At 40.1% G+C, this 13,280-nt stretch overlaps 1 protein-coding gene across 5 annotated transcripts in view; it reads right to left on the minus strand.

The window, feature by feature from the left end:
* The window catches only part of TMEM232 (transmembrane protein 232), a 148,511-nt gene that overhangs the window by 122,037 nt on the left and 13,194 nt on the right, over window positions 1-13,280 (minus strand). For all 5 annotated transcript variants that reach the window (XM_080972638.1, XM_080972639.1, XM_080972635.1 and 2 more), the window contains 2 exons: window positions 11,203-11,314; window positions 8,231-8,336 (listed from right to left, as the gene is read on the minus strand). In XM_080972638.1, coding sequence (XP_080828764.1) covers window positions 8,231-8,336; window positions 11,203-11,314 — 218 coding nt within the window. The remainder of the gene's footprint in view (window positions 1-8,230; window positions 8,337-11,202; window positions 11,315-13,280) is intronic.

Raw genomic sequence — 13,280 nt, forward strand, 5'->3', positions numbered from 1 at the left:
ATCAGATCTGCACCCGCAACAAAAGCTACAGAAGAGAAGCAGCAGCCGGACCAACAGCAAAGCAGGTAAATGTTTCACTACCATCTTTGCTACTGCTGCCCCCCGAAGGAAGAGAAGGGGTGCCTGACCATCCCTAATAAGGAGGCTGGACCCCCACACCACTGATTTGCAGCCGTTGGGCTTGATACCAGACTTTTGGGTGGGATGAGGGGGAGTTTAAAGGCAGGGATCATGGAACACATTGATACATTAATATGTTACTGTAAGTCACTTGGAGGCCTTCGGGTGCCAAGTGACTAGTAAGTTTAATGAATAATAATCCTAGCCCAGGGAGGGCAAGGGGGAGACAGGACAACTCCCACTCCACCTTATTCACACAAAAGCCATTAATGTAAGGGGAAAAGGTAAAGGGGACCCCTGACCATTAGGTCCAGTCGTGGCCAACTCTGGAGTTGCGGTGCTCATCTCACTTTATTGGCCGAGGGAGCCGGCGTACAGCTTCCGGGTCATGTGGCCAGCAGGACTAAGCCGCTTCTGGCGAACCAGAGCAGCGCACGGAAACACCGTTTACCTTCCCACAGGAGCAGTACCTATTTATCTACTTGCACTTCTGACGAGCTTTCGAACTGCTAGGTTGGCAGGAGCAGGGACCGAGCAATGGGAGCTCACCCCGTTGTGGGGATTCGAACCGCCGACCTTCTGATCAGGGACCCGCGTGGCTAATGGTAAATGGGACTACTGTAAAGATATACCGTATTGGCCCAAATATAAGCCACACTTTTTCCCCAAATTCGGACCATGAAAAGTTAAAGGGCGGCTTAAATTCACGACCTTACAAAAATTGGCTTCTACAATATCGCTCCCAGTCTCCCCCAAAGCTGGGTAGGAAAGAACAAGGGGGAGGGGGAAGACCTCATGCAACGCAGCACAGCTCCCCCCCGAATGCAGCCGGGATCGTGGGCAAACAGCACCAGGAGTCCTCTCTAGTATCCATAGGATTTTCTTCTACATTTGCCATTTACGGGTGTGAGCGCCTGCAGAATTTTAAGGGAGCGGCTTATATTCGGGTATTGTCTTTTTTGTTTTTTTTCCCCCCTTGAATTTTAAAAGTGTGGCTTATTTGTGGGTGCGGTGTATATTTGGGCCAAGATGGTAATAACTTCCAGAGAGGTATCCAAAAATCAAGCAAACCAAAGAGTCTTTAAAGCAGAGCTTTCCAAATTGAGGTCTCCAGCTGTTTTTGGACTACAATTCCCATCATCCTTGCCCACCGGTCCTGCTAGCTAGGGATGATGGAAGTTGTAGTCCAAAAACAGCTGGAGACCCAAGTTTGGAAAGCCCTGCCTTAAAGACTATCAAAACCGTATGCCATAATAAATTTGTTAAGTCTTTCAGGGTGCCACAAGATACTTTGTTTACTATAATGATGTAATTAGCTCCAAGTTTTCCTGTTAAGCTTAAATAAAGAGAATTGGTTATCTCATTTGAATGACTTATCTATTGAAAAAAAGGAAATAAAGTTAAAACTGTTGAAAAAGCTAAAGAAATTACAAGTGTAATTAAAGTCCTGATGCACAGGCCTCATCCTCAAAAATTCTAAACTAATTACCACAGAATTATTAACATAACTGCATAATTTCATTTTCATAGTAGGTGATAACCGTTTCATAGGTGGGTTGAATTTTAGTAATACTTAAAATAAAGAATGACAACATTATTAAAATTAATCTCAGTTAAATGGACTGAATATAACTATTAAAAGGCAGGAAAAATACTTTTATTTTTCTTAATTAAGAGGTGACACATTTCTGCAAGAAATGTGCATATAGAAGACAGGTATATACAGTAATCAGATAGTAATATTAAGCAGGAAGTTAATGTTGCATCACCAATTGTAAAAACTTGAGGAAATAACAATAGGGATTAAGCTTCAAGTAATAGTCTCCAAGTGGCTGCATGTACATACAGATGCATGCAGACAAAATGGAAATATAAGTCGGGGGAGCGAATAGTTTACCATCAATCAGTGCTCCTAGTGTTGGACAAAAATTATTTTCTACAGAATTAAGTTTAATCTTAGTTGTGCCATCATGGATCAATGCAACCCTACATGACTGCTCAGAAATAAGTCCCACGGAGTTCAGTGGGACTTAACAGTTAAGTTAAGCTTGCAAACTATTTTGATAACTGAATTGATGGGTTTTTTAAAAAAAAAACCTGAATCGATATTTTATTTAAAAAAAACTTTTTATTCAAAAATTCTCAACAATATATTTTGCTTTTTTAAAAAAACTTTCAGCTGACTGTAAAATATATGCACAGCATTCTCCAATATAGCACTGAAATCTGAAGCTGAAGACAGAAGGTTTAGCCCACTGACATGGAAGGTAGATAATCTCATATTTCAAAACCAGAGTATATCGTAAAAGCCACAGAGAATTAGCCTTGTGAACTTTTTAAATGTTTAAACTTTTATTAACATTCCATAAGGCTCATACTAAATAATTTATGATTGATCAGGAAACATGTACAAAGAATGGGGAAAATGTTAGCAAACAATAAAGGAGAAAATTACTTCTCTAAGCAAGCAGCACAAACATGCATATTTGAAGAGACTTTATATGAAATTCAGAAAAAGAGAGAGAGCGTTAGGTAATTTTTAAAAATTAGAATTGTATTATTTATCTATAATACTCATAGCTCATCATAGTGTACTATAATGTACTGTATTATGAAGTGGTCATTACAACTTTTCTGAACATAAGCTAATAATACACCAACAATAAATAAAAAATTCTCAGACTTAATTTTTAGTAACATTGGAATATTTTTGTTGATTTGGGGATAATTTGATTGACAAAGCATGAATTCATATTTTTGGATAAAATGATGTTATATTGTCCCAGTATTTCTCTGTGTATTTTAATTAATAATAATAATTATTATTATTATTTATTTATACATACTCCACCCATCTGGCTGTGTTTCCCCAGCCACTCTGGGTGGCTCCCAATAGATTATTAAAAATGTGATAAAACATCAAACATTAAAAACTTCCCTAAACAGGGCTGTTATCTATAAAGGGTTTGTTTATCAATGCCATATATTTAATATACCAAGAAGTCAAAATATGGCTTTATGATCAATAAGAGCAACATTATGGTGTTCAGAACTAGACTTGCCCCTGAGAATTACATTTATCCAGCAAACTAAAATGATGTGGAAAACTAATTCAGGTCAACCAGACTTCGATATAAAAAGCTGGGAGTATGGATTTGTTTGCATGGATGCAAATGAGTCATTTACAGGTATGGGCATCTGCCTGGAATTAAAGCGTTTCTTCAGCACGTTTTAATATTTTGCGCAACCAACCATTAGGGACCACTTCTGGCCCAAAATCAAGAACAAAAAACAACAACATCAAGGCTAAAAGAGCTAACTGACCACAAACTGCTTGTTTTGGACAAATTCTCATAGCTGAACTCACAGAACAATACAGATGAGACTGATGGGACTAAAATTCAAATAAACCCTTTGAACTTATTATTCCATCTGTTACAGTCATTGTGCACAGCAGAGAGACAACCTTCTGTTTTATAACCTTATGGTTAACAACGACAATGAATACAAATTAGCAGGCAATCAGTGCAATGAGATTTGAAAGGCCAGCTATCTGAGATTTACCCAGATGTCATGCCCAAATTACTAAGGGTGGAGTGAGGAAAGGGATCAAAGAACTCATCCAAACAGAATCTGCATTTTGCTGTACAAGAACGTTGGGATATGATAGTGATATTGTGTACCTGGCTTGTGTGTACTATTTGCGGCTGAATTTTCCTAATACCTGTCCAACGTGTACATTTTACAATAATAACAGGGGGCAGAAAAGGACAACCTAAATTATATGGGCTCTGGATAAATTTACCTATGGAGATTTTACTTTCTTGGGCTCCATGATCACTGCAGATGGTGACAGCAGTCATGAAATTAAAAGACGCCTGCTTCTTGGGAGAAAAAGCAATGACAAACCTAAATAGCATCTTAAAAAGTAGAGACATCACCTTGCTGACAAAGGTCCGTATAGTTAAAGCTATGGTTTTCCCAGTAGTGATGTATGGAAGTGAGAGCTGGACCATAAAGAAGGCTGACTGCCGAAGAATTGATGCTTTTGAATTATGGTGCTGCAGGAGATTCTTGAGAGTCTCATGGACTGCAGGAAGATCAAACCTCTCCATTCTGAAGGAAATCAGCCCTGAGTGCTCACTGGAAGGACAGATCCTGAAGCTGAGGCTCCAATACTTTGGCCACCTCATGAGAAGAGAAGGCTCCCTGGAAAAGACCCTGATGTTGGGAAAGATGGAGGGCACAAGGAGAAGGGGACGACAGAGGACGAGATGGTTGGACAGTGTTCTTGAAGCTACCAGCATGAGTTTGACCAAACTGCAGGAGACAGTGGAAGACAGGAGTGCCTGGCGTGCTCTGGTCCATGGGGTCACGAAGAGCCGGACATGACTAAACAACAACAACCAAAGGGTGACACGCTAGAGAAGCATACAATTGTGTACATTGTGGAGAAAAGGAACAGAGTTTTTTCTTTCTCTCATAATACTAGAACCCAACGTAACCCAGTGAAGCAGAATGGTGGGAAATCCAGACTAAAGGAAGTACTGCTTCATAAATCTAAATTTGTGGAATTTGCTTCCACCAGTTGTCTGGCGGCCATCAACTTAAGCTCTCTTCCGATGTTATACTACTGTATTATATCCACATGCAAAAGGGAAATATGGGGGGGCGGGTAAGCAGACTAGCTCCAACTCCCATCACTCTCCCCATCACCATTGGTGGGTACGAGGGATAACTTCTTGAAACAAGTAGCTTCTTATGTACTCATGTAAATACCCATGAGATTTAGACCCCTGGAAAATCAGGGAGGCAACAAAGGAGGGAGGGGGCCTCTTGGTTGAAAACTCACATGGCCAATTATAATGGCTGAAGGGAGCTAAAGTAGCATCCATATATATAAAATGGGGGCATATATTAAATGACATTTCTTCATCCTTCGGATCAGTCATGTTAATCTGCAGATCACTGATCTTTGTCTGTCATATTTATTTCGTGTATGACCCTTTCCATAATCATTCCACTTGCCATTCACTCAAGTCAAAAGATAAAAAGGAATAATAATATTTGAATGTGGGACAAACCTTGTTATGCTGAGCTCATATTTTGCACAATTTGTATACGGTGTCTGTTTGATAATGTGTGGTTTGCTATGCCTAATAAAGGATATTTGATGAATTGAATAATAATAAATGCAGTGCTATTTTTCTAGAAAAAGAGGTGCCAGAACTCACCTCCCTTGTTCTCTTAGAATGGCAATGGTGCCCACCTGAGAGGTGCCGTAACTGAATTCCAGCTGGAAAAAAGCCCTGATAATATGCAAGGTCCATTTATCCTTTTATCCTCATCAAATTTTATAAAGCGAGGTATTTCATTCTTTGGGTTTTTTGAGGGGGGTGATTTGCAGGAGGGACACTTTAAACCTTGTTCCATTATTCCTAAATCATTGAAACTAACAATATCATGCTTTTTCATAGAAATAATTGGGGAAACCTAAAACATGCCGTTATTGAAGGCAAATTACTTCACAAGTTTAAATGTCATTTTAAATTACACCCAATTAATGTCTAAATTTAGAAAGAGCTTATAAAGCAGTGCTACTTGAAAAAAAAATCATGAGAATGCTGAATATACATGGTTTTGTAATTGCACAAAATTAAGTATCGAAATGCAAGGCATTAGGTGAAGTGCTAATTCTATTGCAGGCTTTTCATCTGTGAAGTGGTTTCTGGAATAATTTGAGCAGCCAAATTCTGTCTGTCTTACTCAGTTGAAGCCTACAGGGCACAGCCGTGCAGTTGAAAACTGGAAACAACAGCCAACAGCAGAGGTCCAACAGAAATAGCAAGAGGAAAGACAAAAGGACTGTGAAAACTGTTAAACGGCATAGAAATTGAGGGGGGGGTCAGGGTTGTGCCCACCAGCCTTCACACACTGATCATTTCGTCTACACAAGGGTCTATATATACACACTGCAATGTGCAATGACTCTGAACATGCAACCCATATGCTGCAAAAATGGAGTAAACAGATTGTGCCTTCAACAGCTACATGCATTGTGAAAAAATTACAGTTAATGTGTGGCAGCTTGGGTGGGACCAGCAGGTACAGAATCAGAGTCTGAATGTACCTAAAGGTCACCCACTCCAACTGCCTACCAACGTAGGAAATCCACTACTACAACACCAGTAATGGCATGGCCATTGTCAAAGAGCTCATGCCATCCAGAGGGTCCTTCTAATTTTTAGACTAAATCTTTTTCTTTTTTCTGTTCTGTAATTTGAACCATTGATTCAGGTTCTCCCCTCTGGAGCAAAACAGAAAACAAAATTGTTCCATCATATATGTGACAGCTCTCCAAATATGTGAAGATGGCATGGTATCACCTCTTAATCATCTCTTCTTCAGGCCAGACATGCCCAAGTCCCTCAACCTTTCTTCATAGAACTTTGATATTCATGCCTCTCATAATCTTTGTTTTTCTTCTCCAGATACATACATACACACACATTTCCAGTTTAATCATCTGCACGGGGCTAAGGTGTCCATCAGATACATGATCTTCAGGCCTATGGACAACCCACAGGTAGGTAATTTGTTCCAATAATAATCTCTAGAACAAGAGTAGGCTCTAGATAACAAAGCAAGCTCTGAAAACTGCCTCCAGCTTTGTCCTCTTCATGAGAGTAGACATGCTTTGGCAGAGTTTAGCACTCCTTTCACATTATATATTCTCCTGAGAGCCAGTGTGGTGTAGTGGTTAAGAGCGGTAGACTCGTAATCTGGGGAACCGGGTTCGCGTCTCCGCTCCTCCACATGCAGCTGCTGGGTGACCTTGGGCCAGTCACACTTCTCTGAAGTCTCTCAGCCCAACTCACCTCACAAAGTGTTTGTTGTGGGGGAGGAAGGGAAAGGAGAATGTTAGCCGCTTTGAGACTCCTTCGGGTAGTGATAAAGCGGGATATCAAATCCAAACTCTCTTCTTCTTCTTCTTCTTCTTCTTCTTCTTCTTCTTCTTCTTCTTCTTCTTCCTGGACCGGTCTTGGGCAAAGAAAAGTAGATTTGGGGCAAGTGGTAATAGGGCTTCCTGGCTGTCTCAGGCTGGTGACTTGTTAGGTCTTCAGCTGCTCAACAAGGGGTCCCTCCTGCATTTATGAAAACAATCTGCTCATTTGCATATAGGCCTTCAGGTCCCAATGGGGCCTGGAATCCCAGATATTCCAGCGGCATGTCTCGATTGCTACTGTGCACCATGGAAATGACTCATCATCTGGCAATTTGGTGTTTAGATAACTGACTTGCCATCTATGCAACATGACTAAAGTTAATAAGGTGAAATGAACAAGGTTATAAAATATAAAGGAGCAATTATTATTATTATTAATCTGCTCTTCAGAAGGTCCCAGGGCAGGGTACAGCAATATAAATTACAACATTAAAAACAGTTTAGAACAAACTGTGAAATGAGCATTTCTCCCAGACATTTAGAATTGAAAGCTGAATTGCAAGTAGTACTATTTTGATGGCCATGATAAACACAGAAGTACTCCAATATCTCTGGTTTTAAAATCCCATCAAAAAATGTTCTCTGTATTCTTTTGATGATTCTGAGCACAAGAACTTTCAGTTAGTTTGGTTCATTACTTTCCAGCATGCCTCTTCAGTTTCAGAGATACTCTGCTTTTATCTAACCAGAGAGAAATCTGTGATTTTCCAATATTGAGGCTTCAGCTTTCAGGATGTTAATCACAGCTGTCAAATGGAAATAACCATGCAGTTATCAGCTTTTTCTTGTAAATGTCCAGGCTGGGTCTAAAATTTTGCAACAGCACTGCACTAATGGTCTTATAGGACAGGGATATTCAACCTTAGTTATACTCATCCAATGTTATTGCATGCCTGTATCCATAAGAATAATTTCAAAAGCCAAGTCAGTTGACACAGAATAGCATCAAAGCAGAAACAAAAATAGTATTTTATATATATTGTGTGAGAATATATATATTTTATATATATACTGTGAGAATAGCTTTATTTTCTTTCCAGTGTCTATAAATTTTGCAGTGCTTGCTTAAAGGGGCAGCAAAAAAAGAATCTGAAAGAAACCTACCTTCGTGAATTTCTCCTTTACACTGTAATAACAGAATTGCCTCAGCCCATGCCACAGGAAGATTTACATACTTCCCAATACCTAATGTGCTAAGACCTGATCGCCTCTGTTTGGAACATAAAAGATAATAAGACAAAACTTGAGATTTAAAAATCCTTTCAAAAGTCAATATACTTAGAATGACGTTTCTACATATTTAAAGAAAGTGTTATTGCTGATGTAAAACACAATAGCTGGAGCTAACAAGGTAGCAATGTTTAATACCTCAGGTTAACACTTAAATAAGAAGATGAATGCTTAGCTCTAATTATACTGTTATTACCACCTGAAGTACCTTGCAACAAAAGCAATTAATTACTAGCTCCGCATCATAGTAATAAATTGAGCCAAGTTGTGAAGGGAACTCTTGTGCTAGCATCTCAGTAGGATGGAATCCAATTAGTCAATCCCAACAAAATGTGTCTCATGTCCTACAGCAGGCTTCCTCAACCTTGGCCATCCAAATGTTTTTGGCCTACAATTCCCATGATCCTTAGCTAGCAGGACCAGTGGTCAGGAATGATGGGAATTGTAGTCTCAAAACATCTGAAGGGCCGAGGTTGAGGAAGCCTGTTCTACAGGCAACTCTTGCAGGACTGCAGTTTGAAAACTAATTTGGTTGGACTCACAGATGCTCTTCTTTGGTCACACGCACAGCATGTCACCAACCAGACAAAGCGTGTTCTCCTTCATGGAGAGCACGTGTTGCGGTGGGGGCCGACAGGACACTCCAAAGTTGTGGGGTGGCCTAATTGATCATTGGCCACTGTTGTGATTGGGCTTCCCTTGCTGTTGGGAAGATGTTAATGTTGCCATTTGATGACTGACAGCCAGAAATGTTAAAACTCCCTGCACGAGGCGTAGAGTTTCCTCTTTTCGCCCGTGCATCGGATTGCCCATCCCCCCCTCCCTATATTTAGGGTGGTTCGCTTTGACCTTGCTATGCCTGTCATGGGGTCGTCTGCTCTTGGGGCAGGGGCCCGGTAGGAATTTTGTCCATCTGGCTGATTGGTTGGGGCCATTTGGTTTTTGCCTACTGCGTAGCAAATCGTCACAACTTGTAAGGTTGCGGTTAGGCATTGGTTTATGGTTTGGTTGGTTGAGGGGCATGGATTGGCTGTGCCTGCCCCTCTGACGCTGCTGCAAGGGATTCCGTTAAAGGAATACAGGGGCTCACTATTGCTTTTGTCCGAACCCTGTCAAGGGGCTAGGGCCACGCAAGAGCCCCTGGTTGCATTTGGGGAAGGCTTGAGGGCAGGTTCCCTGCTCCGTCGCTACCCCAAAATGTATTCCCCTTTTCTGACTTTCGCAGGCTTGCGAAATGTCAGTCTGTCCCCCACTGAGGGGCAGATAGTCACAACCAATGCCTAAGCAACCACTCACATTTTTTGTATTTTAATAAAGTGGCCAAAATTATGCCAAAAACCTTAAACAAAAATTCTGTGTGTTGTGTGAGTTATTTGGGGTGGCCTGGGGACATCGATATGCAAAACACTCCTTTTCGGACTCTGTACTATTCATTTGTATTTCTATTTATTTAAACAAATTAGCATATGCCAAACGATCAATGGAAAATTCCCTTGTAAACTTACATCATTTCCGTCAGGTCATTCTGTGCACCCCTCCCCCAATTTACCAGAAGAGGCAGCAAGATTAAAAACAGCAAAGGTTGCATGGGGGAAAAGGATGTTCTTTCCAATCCTAAACTTCTTTTTAGAAAACTGTAAGTACGTAGGTCTGATTCTCCTACCACTGCCACAAAAACTGCCCAGAAATCAAATACTTTAATCATTTTCATTTAATATTTTTTTAATGGTTTTATATGTCTTGTACAAACCATTTGATGAATATCAGCCCTAAAGAGATTCTGTTACAAGAATCCTCCGATGAAGTTGTTTGCTTTCGTTACGAAGGAACTCTGAGCTTAGGTCCTTTTTTTCTCAGTATGAGCAATGGGACATGCTTAATCCATTGGTTGATTTTTGTATTCTAGTATCTGATTTCACCCAGTAGAATCTCTCATCTCCATCCAACTTATCATTGGAACAAAATATTTGGAAAAAATATTTCAGGTAAGTGGAAGTGGGGTTTACAATCAAGCAGTAATGAGAGTTTATTATATAAATGTGAGAAAATCGCCGTATATTTCCACATATTTCTCCTCCTCTGATAAATGATGAGAAAGGGCCATTTGTGATTTCTTCATTATGACAACTTTATTTATTGTTTCATTTTCTTACATTTATATTCCACCTTTCATGGAACCCAAGACGTCATCAAGTTACCATTCCAGGTACCAACCAGACCCAGAGCTGCTTAGCTTCACAAGGTATTACCTTCAGATAATACAACGTGGCACAGAAGGGTCATTTCAGTCACATCTCTCACATTATGCAGTTCTGTACCCAAGGGCAGCCTAAATGAGCTTGAGCCAAGCTCCCTCTACAAAATATTGTAAAACCTTCTTCACTCAACCTTTCAGTGAGACTCTGGAATTTTGTTGAAGGCATGTTATCTAAACATAAGCATACATAAACAACTGTACTAAACATAAATATTGCCCTTTGCATTTTTATGTGTTCATTATTGACTTTTTATCAATACAGATATTGGATGTTATCAATAATCTCAACAATCTCTATCCAAAATCTGCCAACCCTCACTAGGAGCCTGTGGCATCAATATAACTGTGCGAAGGTTGAATTTGTTGACTTATATCAGCAAATGTGTTATTTCTGCAAAATGAACAGGGAGAAAAACACTATGAAAATGGCAACTTAAAGGTCACTTTCAAAAAGTAAATAATGAACATTTTGCATCAGAAATATTTAAATAAATTCTTAACTATTAAACACCACTGTAGAAATTTAAGATCAAGAGATGGCCTTTATAAATGTCTCTTTAGAAATCCAGTAATCCTTACGTATACAGACCTTGCATCTTGCAAGCATTTTTTTAGCCAGCTCTATGAATTTTTCTTTACTTTCTGTTTGTAGTGCGTAATTGAAATCCTCAACGAATTGTTCTGTAAGTTCATATGGGTTTCTGATAAAGAATCCAGTGAAGAATTTCAGTTTAATTGACACATCATCAGTAAATGAAATCAAAATTTTGTGTATGAAAGATAACTATAGACAGCTAATTTAATTTTTAAGTCCTATTTGACTCAATGTACAGTGTAGATCATTGTTCTGTGTTTCTAATTTACAATACTTTATCAGTTGGATAATGCTATTACGACTGTTTCAATAGCAGCCAATAGACTATGAATATTACAGAAATATATTGATTATTAAACACTGCACTTACGGTTCATCATTATGCTGTTTCCAAGTTATTGACATTTCTTCATGGAATGCAGTATTTTGTAAGAAACAGCCCATAATCTATGTATAAACCATCATGCTTTACAAAAACATCTGCATGTATTTACTCACTGAATACACAACACATTACAAGACAGTTCCATATAAGAATTTCATCATGTTGGAAAGAGTTAACTCTTCACAATATTAGCCCTTTGAATGATTGTTGGTGAAGAAATTAGACCAGGCATAGGCAAACTCCAGCCCTCCAGAAGTTTGGGACTACAATTCCCATCATCCCTGACCACTGGTCCTGTTAGCTAGGGATGATGGGAATTGTAGTCCTAAACATCTGGAGGGCCGGAATTTGTCTATGCCTGAATTAGACTAATCAATACATACTAGCAGGTAAACATAAATTCTGAGCTGGAACTGATTACTTAAGTGAAATTACTACCCCTCCCTTAAATAGAAATCTACCTGATATTTCTCTAGATTGGCCTCTTAAACATCTGCTGTCTTAGTTTCTTAGAACTAAGCTTCATAGGGACGTGGGTGGCGCTGTGGGTTAAACCACAGAGCCTAGGACTTGCCGATCAGAAGGTCGTGGTTCGAATCCCCGCGACGGGGTGAGCTCCCGTTGCTCGGTCCCTGCTCCTGCCAACCTAGCAGTTCAAAAGCACATCAAAGTGCAAGTAGATAAATAGGTACCGCTCTGGCGGGAAGGTAAATGGCATTTCCGTGAGCTGATCTGGTTCACCAGAAGCAGCTTAGTCCTGCTGGCCACATGACCCAGAAGCTGTACGCCGGCTCCTTTGGCCAATAAAGCAAGATGAGTGCCGCAACCCCAAAGTCGGTCACGACTGGACCTAAAGGTCAGGGGTCCCTTTACCTTTACCTTTAAGCTTCATAGGAAAGAATCCCAATCAGAGCATTAATGCATCTGAAAAACTTAATGTGACATGATGAAAGGAATAATAATATTAATAAGGAAAACAGTAATGATAAAATCTCTTTAAATTAAAATAGGACACTGCTAAAAATGACTTACACTATTTCACATCTTCTATTTTGCATCCAAAAATATGGATTTGAGTTAAAGGAGACTTAATATGGATTGTACTTTTACAATAGTATACCGTTTGAGCAACCAATTGATATCACGCTAGTCAGCAGCAGGCCTAAGGCAAGGTTGACAGATGCCTTTGATACATCTAATCTCCACTTACTAAGCAAAAAAGGGACGCGGGTGGTGCTGTGGTCTAAACCACTGGGCCTCTTGGGCTTGCTGATTGGAAGGTCAGTGGTTCGAATCCCCGCGACTGGATGAGCTCCCGTTGCTCTGTCCCAGCTCCTGCTAACCTAGCAATTCGAAAGCACACCAGTGCAAGTAGATAAATAGGTACTGCTGCAGCGGGAAGGTAAATGGCATTTCCGCGGGCTCTAGTTTCCATCACGGTGCTCCGTTGCGCCAGAAGCGGCTTAGTCATTCTGGCCACAGGAACCGGAAAGCTGTCTGTGGACAAACGCCAGCTCCCTTGGCCTGAAAGCAAGATGAGCGCCGCAACCCCATAATTGCCTTTGACTGGACTTTAACCACCCTGGGGTCCACCTTTATCAACTAAGCAAATAGTTTCCAGTAAGTCACAGAATGGCAGGTAGTAACCTAGCTCATACTATCCTGAGAGAAGTATTGTTTGTTCTGT

The sequence above is a fragment of the Podarcis pityusensis genome, assembly GCF_964106645.2.
Source record: "Podarcis pityusensis genome assembly, chromosome: 11".
Lineage (NCBI taxonomy): Eukaryota > Metazoa > Chordata > Lepidosauria > Squamata > Lacertidae > Podarcis > Podarcis pityusensis.